General features: G+C 47.0%; 1 protein-coding gene and 1 non-coding gene across 2 annotated transcripts in view; both read right to left on the bottom strand.

The window, feature by feature from the left end:
- Positions 1 to 17070, bottom strand: part of ZKSCAN1 (zinc finger with KRAB and SCAN domains 1) — a 60710-nt gene extending 43640 nt beyond the window's left edge. The window contains 6 exon segments of the mRNA XM_045994153.1: positions 526 to 1414; positions 3605 to 3731; positions 3993 to 4084; positions 6490 to 6643; positions 6890 to 7405; positions 16915 to 17070. Coding sequence (XP_045850109.1) covers positions 526 to 1414; positions 3605 to 3731; positions 3993 to 4084; positions 6490 to 6643; positions 6890 to 7315 — 1688 coding nt within the window. The 5' untranslated portion in view covers positions 7316 to 7405; positions 16915 to 17070.
- On the bottom strand, positions 10685 to 10791 carry LOC123934312. Its single transcript, XR_006816777.1, has one exon. It is a non-coding gene; the product is annotated as a U6 spliceosomal RNA (small nuclear RNA).
- Positions 17071 to 17837: the final 767 nt, after the last annotated feature.

Below are 17837 nucleotides of genomic sequence, written 5' to 3' on the forward strand. Positions count from 1 at the left end.
ACTAGGTTGAGCAGCATGTCCCAATGCAGTTTATTTAAGCGATGCCTTTTTTTTTTTTTTTTTTTTTTTTGAGAAATAAGGTATACCAAGATGTTGGCCGAGTAGGGCTTGTTTGCGGAAAGCAGCTTAAAAAACCCCAGTATGGCTTTCCCGGAGCCAATCTTAATCTTTCGATTCTATGTTGTGGTTGCTGAGTCCGAGAGCGCCTTAAAGGTATCCTCATTACTGAAAAGCTGGATGTTTGACTCTATGTGTGCTTTTGTCTTGTGTGGAAAGAGTGTGTGGATTCTCCAGAGGACTGGCTTTTCCCTGCAGGGATCGTGTGGGAGGATTACACGCCCACCAGATGATGCCAAGGCGGAACACTGCTGATGGAACTACAAGGATCCTGAAGTGTGAGTTTTTTTTCCTTTTAATCTGTTGAGGCCCTCTTTTTTTCCCCTCCGTGGGCACACGTCTCTGAAGCAGTTTTGGAAACAAAAGGGGGAAACGGCTTGTTGACGAATCCTGGAACTCTCGCTCTACACACAGCTTTTCAGGAAGGCGCCAAACGCATCGAGGGAGGCGGGGCTGTACTCAGAGGCCCGCTCTCTGGTGTGGATCCTGTGATGCAGAGTGAGCGTCGAGCTCCGGGTGAAGGCCTTGCCACACTTAGTGCACTTATAGGGCTTTTCTCGGGTGTGAATTCTCCGATGCAAAATAAGGTACGAGTTTCGGTTGAAAGCTTTCCCACATTCACTACATTCGTAGGGTTTCTCCCCCGTGTGGATCCTCTGATGTTTAGTCAGGTCTGAGCTCTGGCTGAAGGCCTTCCCGCATTCGTTACATTCATAGGGTTTCTCTCCAGAGTGGATCCGCTGATGGAGAATGAGATTCGAACTGTGACTGAAGGCTTTGCCACACTCGTTACATTCATGAGGCTTCTCTCCTGTGTGGATTCTCTGATGCAGGACCAGGTTTGAGTTGAGGCTGAAGGCTTTCCCACACTCACTACATTCATAGGGCTTTTCTCCGGTATGGATTATTTTATGGCGAATAAGGCTTGAACTCCTCGTGAAGCATTTACCACATTCATCACATCTGTGGGACTTCGCTCCTGTTGGAGCTTCTTCAGGGGCGTTAAAGTTTGAACTCAGGCTAAAACTTCTTCCCAAGCCTTTACCCTTCTCCCTTGGACCTCTCTCTCCCGCTGCGGGTTTTTTTTCCTTGACCGTAGCTGGCCCCGAATCTTTTTTTTCTCTTCCAGTTTTTTCCTCAGGGTTTCTCTGCTGCCTTTCTACTGTTCTGCCCTGCTGTTCACGTTTTTCTCCAAAATCTTTCTGGAATCTTCCTGCTGTCTCCCCACGTGATGCTGAGTCTTCTGCGATTTCAGCCTTTGAGGTTGACTCCTCATTCTCACTCCTGTTTTCACAACCTGACACAATAGAAAATACAAATGGCACCATTTTCTTTTGAATATGTGGGTTAATCAACTGACACTGTTTTCCTGGAAGCTTCTACTTGCCTGCAAGATGACCTCGCAGTATTAATCGGAGAGGAAATCGAAGAAAAACAGGGGGAATGAATCAGGACAACAGGGAGCAGAGCTAGGGAAGGCGAGGGCGGGCTGAATGGGACGACAGCAGAGGGAGCATGGGGAGAGGGTCGGAATGCACACATTGGGGGGTGGGGGGGGGGTAGTGAAGACCAGAGGGAGCAGAACAGGTTAGGGAAGGAAGGGAGGGGAAAAAAGTAACATAAGAGGTCACAATTCACAGTTCTAGGATTGGATCATCCAGTCATTAATATGAAGGAATATACATTAAAAAAAAATCATGTTCTGTTTCTATGAGTTTGCACAAAGGGAATAGAGAGGTTCCTCCTGGAAACGGTAAGTGGTACTAGCCCACAAAGGAAGGTATATACATAGTTAATAAAGGAAAAGTGAATACTCTGGTTCTGTGAGATTTTTAACCAGTCCATAGTGAGCGGACAAGCTCTGGCCTTGGCAAGTTACAGCGTCTTCAGGTGGGAGTTTCTCTCCTCCAACGACAGGAGCACGGAGCTGCCTGTGCCCCACTGTCAGAGATGAGGGTGAGGAAGCAGCTGATTGGGGCATTAGTAAATGTAACTAAACCCGTCACTGACAGACCAGGGAGAACATCCGAGAACAGAAAAGAAACTGAAAACAATTCTGGATGCGGCCCATGAAGGAGATGATGTAAAAAAACCCAAATTTTACAAATGCAAAGCTGATCCTGTCATTCAACCAGCACATTAAAACACTGAAATGCGTCTTTGTTGCAGTCGGCTAGATTCAGTCTGTCATTGTTTTTAAATTGAGAGTGAATTTTAAATTTTAATCTTAATTTTATCAGAGTAAAATGCACTATTTTATAGCTGTGCACATTTATCTAGGGAAAAACCCAAGTTACTGCAACTCTATTCTTTGTTTAGCGGGTTTCAAGAGCCCTTTCCAGGTGGGCCTGCACTACCCCACAGAGGCCCCTGAATGCAACCACGAAAAGTTGAGTAGTACCTATGCTCTGACTTTAGTGATGAAATCACTGGAAATACCGAACCAGTCATAAGAGGAGGAAATCGGTCCACTTCTTTTGAATTCCAAGCCAAAGTCCTTGGTTATTGGGATAACTCCCAGACTGTCTGCAACTAGTGTTTGCTTTTTGAAGTTGTCAAGGGGTAGGTAATACCCAGCTCAGAAACACAGATCAGTTCTTTGGCTTCATTTTCAGAATCTGGTCCAAAGAGCAAGTACCAAGAAACCACCACTCGGTTAGGCCTATGGTTCAAAATAAAACCTGAGGCTTCTTTAGTAACATTCTTTCTTCAGTTCCTTCACTCACCCTCCCTCTGTCCTCCCGAGGCAGAAGTCTCACTGTGGACATCCCATGACACAACTCATTTGAGAGCTGCTTTGCAGTACGGTCTTCCGGGGATTGAGGGAAGGGGACAAATGGGAATGGTTGTCAATTGTGTCGCCTTGTCTTATATGGCTGATGCCTCTGAGAGCTTGTTTTTGTTCTTACTACACGTCCAGGAGCAGACCTCTCCGTAGAAGATCACCATTAGGTCTGGAAACGGAGGATCCTGATCGTAAGGGACAAGTCGTGAGTTAACACAAGGCTGCCTGGAAGCAGTGCGCACGGGATGGAAGAAGACAGAAAGCCCATGGAAGGATGACTGTTAAGCCCAGAAATGCGGTCCTAGGTTAGGATTAGACTGATGATGATTAGGTCTCCCTTGGACCTCTAGAACAGGAAATACAGAATCCATCCCCTTGACAGAGGCGCCTACACTACAACTGATGGGGACTGGAGAAGAATGGCTGAAGAGCTGAGAACTCAGAACTTAAGAGTATTTCTGATTTCGAACAGCAAAAACTACCTACAAGTAAAAAATCCACTTGGAATCAGGGACTCACGGTATCAGGCTCTGCCGGTTAAGCGAACACAAATGTGCTCCCGCTCTGTCTAGCCTGAAGAAAAGGGGCTCAGTAGCCTCTCAATCCTTGTCAACTCGCAAGTGAACACATCAGAGATCCCACAACTAACGAAAACAAGAAGCTGCAAAACAATCTTAGACAATAATCCTGCATCAGTCTTACCCTGGGAAAACACGTTCCCATAATTCTCCTGCCTGTTGTCCCTATTGAGATTCCTCCGGGCCAGGTTCTGACATCCCCATTCCTCCAGGATGAGGGACACGGCCATGTCCTCGATCTTCACCATTGCCTGAAATAATACGAGATCCCCACACTCAGTTCTCCCAAAGCTCAGGGACAATCCCATCACCCAAACTTGGCAGTCAGGGACAGAGTTGACTGCAAACCTCCAGGATGCTGGGAAAGAGAAGGTGATCATGCCAGGCTCTGGTGGATGGGGAGGGCAGGACTGGGGCCTCAAGATGGGGTCCGGGGTGGAGGGAGCTAAAAGAGCTCCAGGAAGAGAGGCAGACACCAGGGTCTCAGGAAGGCAGAGGGGCCCGCCGCTCACCTGGGAATCTGCCGAGAATAGTGCAGATGCCATCGCCTGGTCTCTGGGACTCCCCTCGTGATGAGGGGCAGGAACGTGGGTGGCAGGGAGAGCTGAGGGAGGAGAAAGGAGCTGTGAGTAAAACCAGCTCTGCTCTGGGCCTCCCCTCCAAGAAGGGCCCGGGGCCTCTCTTTCCTGCCCCAGCATGTGTGATGTTCGGTGTTCAACTACAGAATAGAACCGAAGAGAATCTAACGAAGAGAAAGTATGACCTCTGCTATTCCAAGTGACAAGGAGTCATAAAAGGGTCCTGAAAATCACCTGGTCCAATCCCTTTCGTTTAAAGAGGGGGAAACCAAACACAGAGAAAGTCAACGACTTGCCTAATGTCACACAGCGAAGAATAGCAGAGCCAGAATTACAACCCGGCTTCCTAGTCTTCCTCATCTACGGAAGTGGGTAACTTCCGGTCCATGATTCAAGTCTGGCTCACCATTTAATTTCCTCCAGTCCAAGGAACAACACCAGAGCATCACAATCTCATTCAGTTGTGGAAAACATAACACGAGCGTTAACAATCTTTAGTAGTAATATCTTGAAACACAGGGCACAAAGAGGGGGTCTTTTCTGGCCATTTTTGGTCCTCCTACTTTTCTCCCTCACTTAGCCACAGTTTTCTGACTAAACGTTCTGTAAGGTTCAAATGTCGATGAGACATTTGCTAGTTCGCAGAAATGTGGGTCGACACTGATCTAAGACAAGATGTCTATCAGATGATCACCAACTGACGGTCACAAACTGCCATGTATAAGAACAACTATACAGATTTTTAAACTGCAAAATTAAAATCTTCCTTCCCTTGCCAAGCTGTATTAGATTTGGAAACGTTACTGGATAAACAGATGATATTACTGAGCTGCAAAGACATAAGAGAAATGAATTTGAAACTGATTACTAAACCTTGTAACTATTTCAGGCCATACAGTTACAAAACAAGCTAAAGCAAAATGGGCAGAAAGAGCAAGTATCTAGCATTTTCACCTTCTGAGAATTAGGAAAAAGACTCTGGAAGAACATCCCTGAGAGGGACCTTGAGGGTAAAGGCGTATGGCTGAATTCCCTGCAGAACTATTTACTAAGCATCAACGGCCCGGGTTTCTAAACTGCTTTGCTGGGGACAGGAAGCTCTAATCTGGCACTGAAAGCTACCAATATCCTCTTCAATTTTTCTGATTCCCTCCGTGTAGAGCATGGAAAGACCACCCAAACCCTGTACAGGACACGAGAGCGACTGGATGGACAGTGGTGGATCAATCACCACAACGCACTGATTTACAGATTCCTCCAGAATGCAGAGGAGAATGTTTTCTGAAGTTCTAATATTCCCGCCTTAAGTGTCATCACAAACGAACATAAAAACGAAACATAAATGTGCCCTTATCAATGCTTCTTGAACAACGGGACTTTTAATATGTTCTTGTTTTTACCGATGGTCTACGTACCGACTTTGAGTTCGAAATTAGATAAAGATATTGTTAATATTTTCCTCAAAGGAAAAAAAATTTAAACTGATTTTTACGTATGATCTTGAAATGATTTTTCTGCTCATGTTCCTCAAACAAAAACAAAATGTTTTTTCCATCCTTTTCTCACTGTTTAAAATTTCTGAAAGCTAGAAAAAGAGGCTAAACAACATTTCTATACATTAATAAAATGTATTTTAAAAACTGATCCTCTTGGGGCACCTGGGTTGCTCAGTGGGTTAAAGCCTCTGCCTTCGGCTCAGGTCATGATCCCAGGGTCCTAGGATCGAGCCCCGCATCGAGCTCTCTGCTCCACAGGGAGCCTGCTTCCTCCTCTCTCCCTGCCTGCCTCTCTGCCTAGTTGTGATTTCTCTCTGTCAAATAAATAAAATTAAAAAAAAAAAAAATGATCCTTTTCAGGGCACCTGGGTGGCTCAGTGGGTTAAGCCTCTGCCTTCGGCTCAGGTCATAATCCCCGGGTCCTGGGACCAAGTCCTGCATCGGTCTCTCTGCTCAGCAGGGAGCCTGTTTCCTCCTCTCTCTCTCTCTGCCTACCTCTCTGCCTACTTGTGATCTCTAACAAATAAATAAAATTAAAAATAAAATAAAATAAAAAATGATCCTTTTCAAGGTAACTTATGATATTAACCAGTGTTTCAAAACCCAGGCTGGAAATATATTACCTCTTCCCAGCAATTTTGTGTTAAAAAAAAAAAAAAATCTGCTGGACATTCAAAATGCTAACAATTCTAAGAAAAATGTAATGTCTACCCAAGTTCATGACATACATTTCATTTACCTTCTCAGGAACATTATCTCCTGAGGTTGGTCTGTAAATTAGATTTTCCCTATATGTAGTAATACTGACAATAATGTATAATGATTTAAAAAAAACAGCTTTTTTTTTTTTTTTTTTAAACTACAGGCCCTCAGCAACACAGTAAAGGCACCCCCACCCAGTTGGGTTTTTTCCCACATGAAACCTTGCTTCTTACCGCGTGACTGTAAGAGGCGAGGTTTCCGAGATGAATGCTTGAAATGGGACTGGGTGGCCTCATGATGAAGGTCAAAGCTCGAGGACTCCTGTACTGGATCCAGAGGCACCATCCCCCTTGCGAGCATCTCAGGTCCATGAACTTGACCTGGCACCTGAGGACAAACAGGGTGGGCTTGTGGGTAAATCACTTTTAAAACAGGAATTTAAACAAACCGAAAGCTGGTAAGCAGACCCGTGGATGCAGGAGCAGGAGGACGGCACACCTTTCCGCAACCAAGCGGAGCAGAAAGTCACCACCACGAGGACGACGGGTGCCAGCTTTCCACTGTAACTTGCTCTTTGCTCCAGGCTTAAAGCTCAGGCGCTACTTACACAGAATCGGTTTCACCTCTTCTTACCTGCTGTCCTGATAAATCAAGCTCCAAATCTTCCAGAAGGGTCACGGCCTCCTCCCCACTATCGGGACGGTATTCCTGCAGCCAGACTTGGAGCTCCTGGGGCAGAATGGAAAGGAACTGCTCCAGCACCAGCAGCTCCAGGATCTGCTCCTTGGTGTGGATCTCGGGCCGGAGCCACTGATGACAAAGTTCCTTCAGTCGACTCAGGGCCTCCCGAGGCCCAAAAGTGTTCTGGTAACAGAAGTGCCTAAACCGTTGGCGGAAAATCTCCGGGTCGGGAGGAGGCGTCTCTTGCAGGCTGGAATCCTGCCCCCACATGTGGTCTTCTTCATCTTCCTCCTCTACCTTCACTATCACGATCCCATCCTTCTCCTGGGCAGCCTGGGGGGACAGACCTGTGGCTTCCCTCGACTCTGCAGTCATCATTCAGGCTCAGGCAGCGGACTTGATCCAAATAGGGTCTGTGCTCTCCTTCCTGGCCTGGGAGATGTTTGCTGGTAAGTTTCGGTGCCGTTCCTGACACAGTGAACAAAATTATTAGTACTTTTATGAACAGTCACCTGTGTTAGCACTTCACACAGAGCTGGACATCGAGGCACTGAAAACACCTCTGAAAAGGAAAAGAAAAAGCCTCGAGAGGTGCACTGTTTTCACTGTCACTTTATATATTAAGGTTTGCAGAGGGGTTCCTGGCTGCTTCGGTCGGGAGAGCAAGTGAAACTCTTGATCTTGGGGTTCTGAGTTTGAGCTCCACACTGGGTATAGGGATTTCTTAAAAATAAAATCTTAAAGGGGTGCCCGAGAGGCTGTCACTTAAGCGTCTGACTTAGGCTCAGGTCATGATCTCAGGATCTTGGGATGGAGCCCTGAGTTGGGCTCTCAGCTCAGCAGGGTGTCTGCTTGGCCCCCTCCCTCTGCCCCTCCCCCTGCTTGTGCTGTCTCCATCTCTCTCAGGTAAAGAAAAAAATTTTTTTAAAGATTTTATTTATTGGGGCGCCTGGGTGGCTCAGCGGGTTAAAGCCTCTGCTTTCAGCTCAGGTCATGATCCCAGGGTCCTGGGATCGAGCCCCGCATCGGGCTCTCTGCTTGGCTGGGAGCCTGCTTCCTCCTCTCTCTCTCTCTGCCTACTTGTAATCTCTGTCAAATAAATAAATCTTTAAAAAAAAATATTTTATTTATTTGACAGAGAAAGAGATCACAAGTAGGCAGAGCAGTAGGCAGACGGGGAAGCAGGCTCCCTTCTAAGCAGAAAGCCCAATGTGGGGCTCAATCCCAGGACCCTGAGATTATGACCCCAGCTAAAGGCAGAGGCTCACCCCAATGAGCCACCCAGGCGCCCCTAGGATAAAGAAAATCTTAAAAAAAGAAAAAAAATGGTTTGCAGAGAGAAACCTCCACTAGGCCAATTCCAGCCTTGTGTCTGCCTGAGTCCGAACACCTAACCCCCCTGGGGGGGGCAGCAGATTACGACACCAGACACTTAAGCACTCAGCCTGGTAAGAGCAGAGCCTTAGCAGGCACCAGGCACCAGGCTTCAAGCAGTCCTCACATCATCTTATTTTCCTCCCCCAGCGGCCCTAGCAAGGAGGGACCACTAATGCCATTTTACAGATGGCATGTTGCGACTGCCATTAACACCCTCCCTTGGTTCAATGCTGACCGGTCCCATGTCACTGAGCGCATCCCAAGGAAAGAGTGGGAGCCTCCCCCCCCGCAGAGAGCTGCCAAAATGCCCTGGTTTCATGTGCTCACTCTTAGGTACTGTGGTATTTCCCAGTTTATCTGAGACCAGTTATGTGGAATAACAGATTATTTTATCTACGTTGAATGAATCCTGCCTTCATAAAAGAGACAAGAAAGGGGGCCGGGCAAACTGGGCGAAGGGGGTCAAATGACAGACTTCCAGGTCTCAAATAAATGAGCCACAGGAATATAATGTACACAGTGGTGACCAGAGTTAGTAATACTGTGTCACGTATCCAAAAGTTGCTAAGTGATGTTAAAAATTTTCATCGTAAGAAAAAACATTCTGGGTGCCTGGGTGGCTCAGCTGGTTTAGCGTCTGCCTTCGGTACAGGTCATGATCGTGGAGTTCTAGGATCGAGCCCTACATTGGGCTCCCTGCTCTGCAGGGAGTCTGCTTGTCCCTCTCCCTGTGCTGATCCCCCTGCTTGTGCTCTCTCTCTCTCAAATAAATAAGGAAAATCTTAAAAGAAAAAAATCTTTATTTTTAAAAAAAGCCCCCAAAATCTGAAATTTCATGATAGATGTTAACTAGACGTACTGTGATCATTCTGCCCAAATATCAAATCATTACGTTGTATACCTGCAACTCACGTATCGTTACATGTCAATTACAGCTCAAAAGGAAAGAAAAAAGACAAGCAGCTTAAAGGCTCTGGCAGAGAAACTCCATTTGAGGAAATGCTAATGGTGCAAATACACCACGTGAAGAAACAATCGCACAGATGAAGCTTCTAGCCCCAGATTAGGAAGTAAAAACCAATGTCAATCTAAAATCAAACAAGATGTCAATCAGTAAGTGACAAAGTAGCCACTTTAGAGAGGGAAAAAAAAGTGTTAGGAAAGACTGTTATGGGGGCGCCTGGGTGGCTCAGTTGGTTAAGCGACTGCCTTCGCTCAGGTCATGAACCCAAAGGTCCTGGGATCGAGCCCCACATCTAGCTCCTTGCTCAGCGGGAAGCCTGTTTCTTCCTCTCTCTCTACCTACTACTCCACCTGACTCTCTGTCAAATAAATAAATTAAAAGGAAAAAAAAAAAGACTATTATGGTAACAGTCCTATGCTGGGAAACAGTTTCCACTGTTATGTAATTTTAACTGCCAAAAATGATACTAAGTATCCCAGAAAATCCTCATCATCTATACATTTGAAAAACAAGTCAATATTTTCTAGTTTAAAATCTTCCAAATGAAGAATTTTATGAATCTTAAAAATCTGTTTTTTAAAAACATGAAACACCTTTTGATTTTTTTTTTTTTTTTTAAAGTAGGCTCTATGCCCAGTGTGGGGCTTGAACTCATGATCTACAAGATCATGCCCTACTGACTGAGCCAGCCGGGCATCCCACCTTTTGATGAGTTGTTAAGAACAGGTGATTCAAAGGTATGGGAAATGGAGATGTACCCGCTGAACTTCAACCACCAAAATTTAGCACGGTGGACAGGGCTAGTCATGAGTTACTAAGCGGAGCTGACAGTGTGTTTCTTCCACCTGAACCGACAAATCTTTCTGAGGTTTTCTTTTTCAGTTCAACAGCACCAAATTCAAGCTTTAGAGACAGAGCATCCAACTGCTGTACCATCCAAAGCTAGAAATTTTATTTATATTTTTAAGATTTTATTTATTCGAGAGAGACAACACAAGTGGTGGGGAGGGGCAGGGGGAGAGGGAGAAGCAGTCTCCCTGCTGAGCAGGGAGCCAGACACGGGGCTCCATCCCAGGACCCTGAGATCATGACCCAAGCCGAAGGCAGACGCTTAACCAATGGAGCCACCCAGGCACCCCTCAAGTCAGGAATTTTAAACTAACAAGGCGATTTTAATTACATAGCTCTCATTAAAAAGATTATTAATAATTTTGGTGGAAAAGGGATCTCGTGCATTTAAAGCACAAAAATTATTTTCCAATAGCGCAATTTAATGGATTTTTTGTTTTATTATACAAAAATGCTGGGATAAGAATGCAGGTATACAATTTTTATAAGTAATTTTTACAGATAGGAGTGTGTGTCCAAAAACAGGTTTGGAGATGACTGCTTTTTGTTTCATTTTGTCTTGGACGGAATGCTTCATGAATGTGCATGGCATCCCAGTGCGGACGCCATGCTCATCTTCTCTGTATCATTCCAGCTCTAGCGTACGTGATGCCGAAGTGAGCACTGGAGGGGACTGTTTCAGTGGCAAAAACTATGACTTCAATCTGACATTTACCACATGGATTAGTTTTTCTATCTTAACGTTTTTGCCCTTAAAAAAAATTAAAGTCCTACTAAAGTAGCAGACTATGAGGATGATAAAGAACACCACCTCCAAAAGGGCTTTCTATATCAACTGAGAGAATGTGGGGATTCAGTCCTTTTTCCCCCTTGATTTTTAAGCTGGTAAAGCCCAGGGCAAACCATCCTCAAGCCCTGCCCGCTGATTTCCTTCAGACCAGTTCTGCACCCACCGTCCTTGCTGCAGTACAACAGATGTTTTTCAACTTCAGAGCGGCTTTTGTAAAGTCCTTCAGCTACAATCATTCAAATTCCTAAACATCTCCAGATCTGCAATAGGCAGAGTGTCCTCCTAGACTGCGGGGAACACAGAGATGACTCCAATTTTTACATAAATAATTATAGTACAAAGCTGAACGTGCCAACCGTTCTAAGGAGGTTTCAACACCAGCGCTAGAGGAGCCAGGGAAATAACTCATGTGTCAACAATGCAACTTCTAGCAAGAGGCACCCTGGAGCTGGGGCATCAGAATGGCCAAGCCCTCCCTGGGAAAGCTTCCTCCACCGGAAGAGGCAGTGAGTGGGCAGGCCGAGAGATCACTCCTAGCGTCTTCTCAACCAGAGGCTAAATAATTCCTACGAGCCTTAGTTTCTCTAATTTCAAAGTCAAAAGAAAGACTACCTTTTCCTGCTACGCCTCCCACAATTACTTTCCACCATCCTAATTCAGGCTCCCCATCTCCCCTCCAGACTGGTGACAGGGTCCTCTGGTTTCCCAGCTGCAATCTCTCCCCAGTCCAACACGAACAACAAACCGAGGTTGGTGCAGTATTGTCAAAGAATGCTTCTGGTCATTCCCTCCTTCCCCTCAATTAGAGTCAGTGAATCCTTCCTATCTACCAAGTTCATGTCCAAAGAACATATCACACCCTAGTCTACTTTTCCAGTCCGATCTCCCACTACTTTTCTTAGTAATGACCCCCCCCGCGCGCGCACCCCCCCCCCCCCCCCACACACACATTTCAGCCCATCTGGCCATTTGTTCCCTACGCACAAGGTGTGATGTTCCCTCTTCGAGCCTCTGCTATGCACAATTTCCCACCATAACAACTTTGTTGGTCCAATTTGTACTTACTCTTCAAAATGTAGACTCTCTCCTGATATTCCAAATTAAGTAAGCTACCTTCCTCTTCTGAACGCCCTCGATCTTTCTTTGTTCCTATTTATGCCACGTATATTCTCCTCATATTATCTGGGCTGCAGTTTCTATCACCTCCCAACTAAATTCTAAGCCCCTCGAAGACGGAAAGTTTTCTTTGTACTTACCCATGAGAGGACCTGGCAGTTTAATTCCAGAAACAAGAACTACTCAAAATATCACCTCTCCCCCTGCCACTTATTTCCCTTCAGTGGCAATCAGCGGTCAGATATTCTACTAATACCTTCGTCATTAAAAGCCAGGATCTCACCTTCCTGGATTCCTCTCCTTTGTATGGATTCAGTCTCCAAGCACCAGGGAGAATGATCGAGTTCCATCAGGCCCCGCTTCTCTTTGCTTCCCTGCCTTCACTCCCCTCCCCGCTACTACATGCCCTACCTTACTCTCCGATTATTCTTACAAAAACCCGATGGCCTTCCAGGCACCACCCCACAGTACCTGGTCCTAGCTTCCCCTCACAATTCACCATCCATCATCGATTTCTTTCCCTCTCCTGTGTGAGCCTTGTCCAACCACAAAACGAGTATCTCCTGATGAGGCCTTGGATTCTGATCGCCATCCATTTCTCACAGCACAGTCAGTGTCTGGAATTTCCTCTCCCCGTCTCCTCTGCCTTTTCAAATCCTCCTCATTCTTCAGAGCTTAGCTGAAATGCCACTCCCCCCTCACTGTTGTTCAAGAACATTCGCTCAGAGGCACAACAGTAAGGGCGGGTGTTCACTGAGCGCTGTCCGCGGAGCAGATAGGAAGTCTTGCAAAGTCTTGCACGTAACAGTCTCCGCAGACGGTAGCTACAATTATCACCTCACTTTACACCGACAAAACTAAAGTTTACTGACGTTAAACAACACACCCAAGGTCATACAACAATTAAAGGGTAGAGCCAGGATTTGAAATTCCGTCTGTGGGACCCCCTCAGTTCAAGCTCTAACCATCATGCCAAGCTCATTCTGTCCCAACACGTGCGGTAAGCAAGAGCTATGGTGTACACACAAATTCTTTTCGAGGGGGCGGCCGATGGAGGTGCCTGTGAAGGATGGCGACCCAGCCCCGGCCTCATCTGTCACCCGCTGTTTTCACCAGAGAGCGAGCGGTGTGGTTAAGGAGACACAGCAGGAGATGCGGGTAGGAATCATGTCAAAAGTAACGGGGGCGGGGGAGACACGGACCATCCAACAGGATAACTAAGCAGGACAGGTGCAGAAACTAGCCTAGCATCACAAAACTCTATTTTAATGAAAATTTTATCCTGTCTCAGCTATAGGAAGAAGGGAAAAGGAAAGGAATCTTGATCTGTGTCCCACGTAGACCAGAGTTTTAAAGAGTGGGATATTTTGGAGGGCAGTTGGCTGGTTCAGTCGGAGGAGCGTGCAACTCTTGATATCGGGGTTGTGAGGTCAACCCCCATGACGGGTGCAGAGCTTGCTTGGGGAGGGGGGTGTAAAAAAAAGAGTGGGATACTTCTTGAGTCAGTGGGACTCAAAAGGAAGAGGAAGTGAGACCCAAAGGGACAGAGATGAGGGCGCGGGCACGTTCCCTCTTCCCCAAGTCTGGACATTTCTGCTCCTGCTCTGGGGAAGAAAAAGTCCCAATGGCAGTTGAAGGGCTGGGTTTTATTTTAGGTTTCTCAGATAGTCGCAGCAAACAATCTTTTCTCCTCTCTCTAAACTTCTGGCCCAAATGCTCTCTGCCAGGTATCTGCCATGGAAAGTTCTCTGTATCTTTCTCTGTAATTTAAATTTTCATGCTCCTTCCTCAACTGGACTAGTGCTAGGGGTATGCTCCTTTGTTTCCTTACCTAAAGCAAGCTCTACTCTACGCCCAAAGTGGGGCTTGAACCCACCAACCTGAGAAGAGTCACCCGCCCCACCAAATGGGCCAGCCAGACTCCCTGGGCCAGGCTTCTTTGTACCTCTTAGACCACTTAGTACCATTCCTCGCGAACATTAGTTTTTAAGAATTAATTGACTGAATCTGTGGTATTTACTATTTTTGTGCCCACCCCTTCAGCACTCCATACTTCCCTCAAATTTTAGCCCCAGGGGCCACCTGGAAGAGTTTCAATAAGCTGAACCACCACTTACCAGCCAATAATTTTAGGCAGGTTAATCTCTCTCTGCCATTTGTGCAATGGGGATAAAAAACGTTACTCTCCTCACAGGGTTGTGCGGATTATGTGAGTTAACAGATATAAAGCACTTTTTTTTTTTAAAGATTTTATTTATTTGACAGAGATCGTAAGTTGGCAGAGAGGCAGGCAGAGAGAGAGGGGGAAGCAGGCACCTTGCTGAGCAGAGAGCCCTATGCGGGGCTCGATCCCAGGACCCTGAGATCATGACCTGAGCTGAAGGCAGAGGTTTTAACCCACTGAGCCACCCATCCGCTCTGATATAAAGCACTTAAAACAGGATCCAGCATTTGGTAGGCAAGAGAGAAGCGCTTTAATTTTTTCAATAAACAGTAACAGAGGTAACTGTGCTTTCCAATTCTCAGCTCGCTTAGAAGACTAAGCAACAGGAGAATTCCTGTAATACTGAAAGCAGCGCAGGTTGGAATACCTACATTCTAGTCTCCCCAAATAAGTTACACACCCCCGAGTGAGTTATTTAACCTCTCTGGCACTTAGTATCCTTATCTGTCACATGGGGGAGGGGAGCAGAAAACTACCTCTGGGATCCCTCCGAGCTGAAAAACATTCTGACACCCTATCCGATTTAGATAAGATTACCCCCAGCAACTGGTTTTCACCGAGGATGAATATCAACAATTTTCTTACAAAAAGGGCTTGGGAGTTACAAGCTCAGTTTATTTCAAAGGCTGTCTTCTAAACAGGCCAGTCTTTTCCAGGGCACAGTCTTGAAAGTTTAAACAAACTGCATCCCACCCCAACCCGATTTTTGAACAGAGCTTTAAAAAAAAAAAATCTAAGATTTTACGTATTTGAGAGAGAATGCGAGAGAACACAAGCAGGGGGAGCCGCAGAGGGAGAAGCAGGCTCCCCACTGAGCAGGGAGCCCAACCCGGGTCTGGATGCCAGGACCCTGGGATCATGACCTGAGCTAAAGGGCTGAAGGCAGACACATAACAGAATGAGCTACCCAGGCGTCCCCCAATTTTTTTTTTTAAATATGAAAAAGCTCCCTTTAAAAGACAGTCACCTACCCAAAGAATACCAAGTACCTCAGAATGACAAGGTAAAATTTAACATAACCACTCACCTGTATTTAGATGCAATATAAAGTCAGAAAAAAATTAAATGTTTAGATCAAGTAGAGAATCGGTAAAAGACTATGTATGTTAAGTAGCCAGTTTCCTTGTTTATTCATTAACACTGGTGAAAACGGCCTGAAATAACTAACGGGCATCTTGCACAATAATTCAGAGACAACACAAACTCGGAGATATATTCTGGGGCAAATTATCATTCTGGTTCCCTATGTAATGTAAGCTATTTCTCCACAATTGGCCAGCATATATACCAACAGTACTTCGTTGATCTGGTTACAATGAATTCTCCACAATTCCATTCAACAAGTATTTACTGACCACCTCCAATCCGCCTTGCACTGGCCTGTACAATAAATGCTTTCTTTGGTCCCAGGCCATGCAACAGCCACTCTCTATAATGAAAGTATCTTATTGTGTGCCGGAGGCACTGCAGGAAAGGGAGGGGAGGGGCGCCGTGTCAGGCTAAACTGTGGCTGAATTTTTCAGTTACAATGACCCAATACTTTCAAAGCTGGAAGGGCCTTTGAGAAAATCAAGTTCATTTTATTCAGAGATGACAAAACTGAGAGCTGGAGAAGAGAACTGTTATCATCCAAGGTCACTCAGACCATCAGTCGCCTAGTGGCCTGGTGCAATTTCCAAAAACTCCCTTCACTCGGGCACCTGGGTGGCTCAGTGGGTTAAGCCGCTGCCTCCGGCTCAGGTCATGATCTCAGGGTCCTGGGATCGAGTCCCACATTGGGCTCTCTGCTCAGCGGAGAGCCTGCTTCCCTTCCTCTCTCTCTGCCTGCCTCTCTGTGATTTCTCTCTGTCAAATAAATAAAAAAACAAACAAACAAACAAAAAAAAAACCTCCCTTCACTCTTCACCCGCTCCAAGACAAGCAGTGAGTAATCCAGAACCGGGGAAAAGAAAAATCCACCTAATCTTCCGGACAGATCATTTTTAAAGGTCTTCAAAATATTCCGCAGGGCATAAAGCGAGTAGGATGTATAAAATCCAAATCACGTCTTTATCCACTCTAAAGCTTCAAATACTCTTTTAATAACCGCTTGGGGGTGGGGGTGGTGTGAGAAGCAGGTGATTTGGAAACACGTAAGCGGCACCTCGAAACGTGTCCATTGCTCAACCTTCCCCTTTTTTCACCTCGAGGTCCTGAAGGACCCCGAAAAAAGAAAAACAACAACAACAAACTCCCCAAACCCTCTCACTGGAATCAAAGCAAACGGCGACGAAGGGAGGGCAGTAATATCAGACAGGGGTCGGCTCGCTCGCGAACCCGGTTCTCAGAAACGTCAAGTGACAATGATGACACTGCAGGCGAGGGGCCCGGAAGGGGCCCGCGGACGGCTTCTCCCCAGGTCTCCGTGCACCCCCGGCCACTAGACCCTCGCCCCCTCCCCGCCTGGGCCCGGGGGACGGGTTGGGGCGGGTTGGGACGTCTCCCGGGCGACGGCGCTTCTAACCGCCGGGTCTGGGGACGGACGGGGGCTCGGGCTCTCTCCACATTCCGCCCGAGCCGTCTGGAGGGGACCCCGGGGCCGCAGCTGCAGAGCCCACCCTCACGCACACACCCTGCGGCGCCGCCCGCCCTCCCCAGAGGCCGGCCCCAAGTCTCACCGTGAGCCCCGGGAGCGGCCTGGGGGCGCTGGGCGAGAAAGGGGAGCTGACTCTGGGGCTCAGGCCGGCCGAAGGGCGCTGCACACGGACCTAGGCCCTCCCGACGCCTCGACACAGACACAATGAGTCACAAAGGCCGGAAGTGTGTCAGCAACTCGCCTTCCGGGACTGCGCTGTGCTTCCGGGTTCTCTCTAGGAGCGCGGGAGGATTTTGCATCTCGGTTCCCGAGTCGCTGGACCCCGCTCCCGGCCTCGGTGCTCGGCTCAAACCTCCAGCCGCGACGCTCCCCCGCCTGGCTCGTGCGCCGGGAGTTAACGCGGGGGACCGGCGCGAGGCGGGGTTCAGAAGTCCTACAGACAACCAGGCTGCCCGGCTCACACAGCAGCCCATATGATAATTCGATTTCTCCTGTGCTTTCCATCCAGTAATTATCGTTATTATCAAGCAATAATAATTCTTAGTAATTGCATGCCTGTGGCAGAGCAGCTGAAGCAAGGGTGCGTCAACAGAGGACGAGCAAGAGGAAGCCGGGGTGGCTGGTTTCACAAAGCTGAGCTGCTAGCTTCTCTCTGGCCCCGGAGGTGTCGGCCAATGGGGTGCGTGTGTTTTCAAATATTTTGGCCTGTGGACATAGGATGTATTTCCACAATCAACGTAGATATATATAACGTAGATATAGCACATGTTTTGTCCATGTGGCATAGGCTGCTACAGCAGTTTGAAAGGAGCTTACTCTGAAAACTTTTGCCCTCCGGGTGCTTTCACAACCTACAACAACCCTGGCTTTCACTTTTACCTGAGACACTCAACCTTGCTCCACTTTTCTGTGCTGCAAGGCTGACGGGGCTTTAACGGCTGCAAACTTGCTCTACGTTCCAAGTCAAGTTCAGGAGAGGGACTGAACTTAGTAGTGGATGCATGA

Source organism: Meles meles, chromosome 21 (genome assembly GCF_922984935.1).
Source record: "Meles meles chromosome 21, mMelMel3.1 paternal haplotype, whole genome shotgun sequence".
Lineage (NCBI taxonomy): Eukaryota > Metazoa > Chordata > Mammalia > Carnivora > Mustelidae > Meles > Meles meles.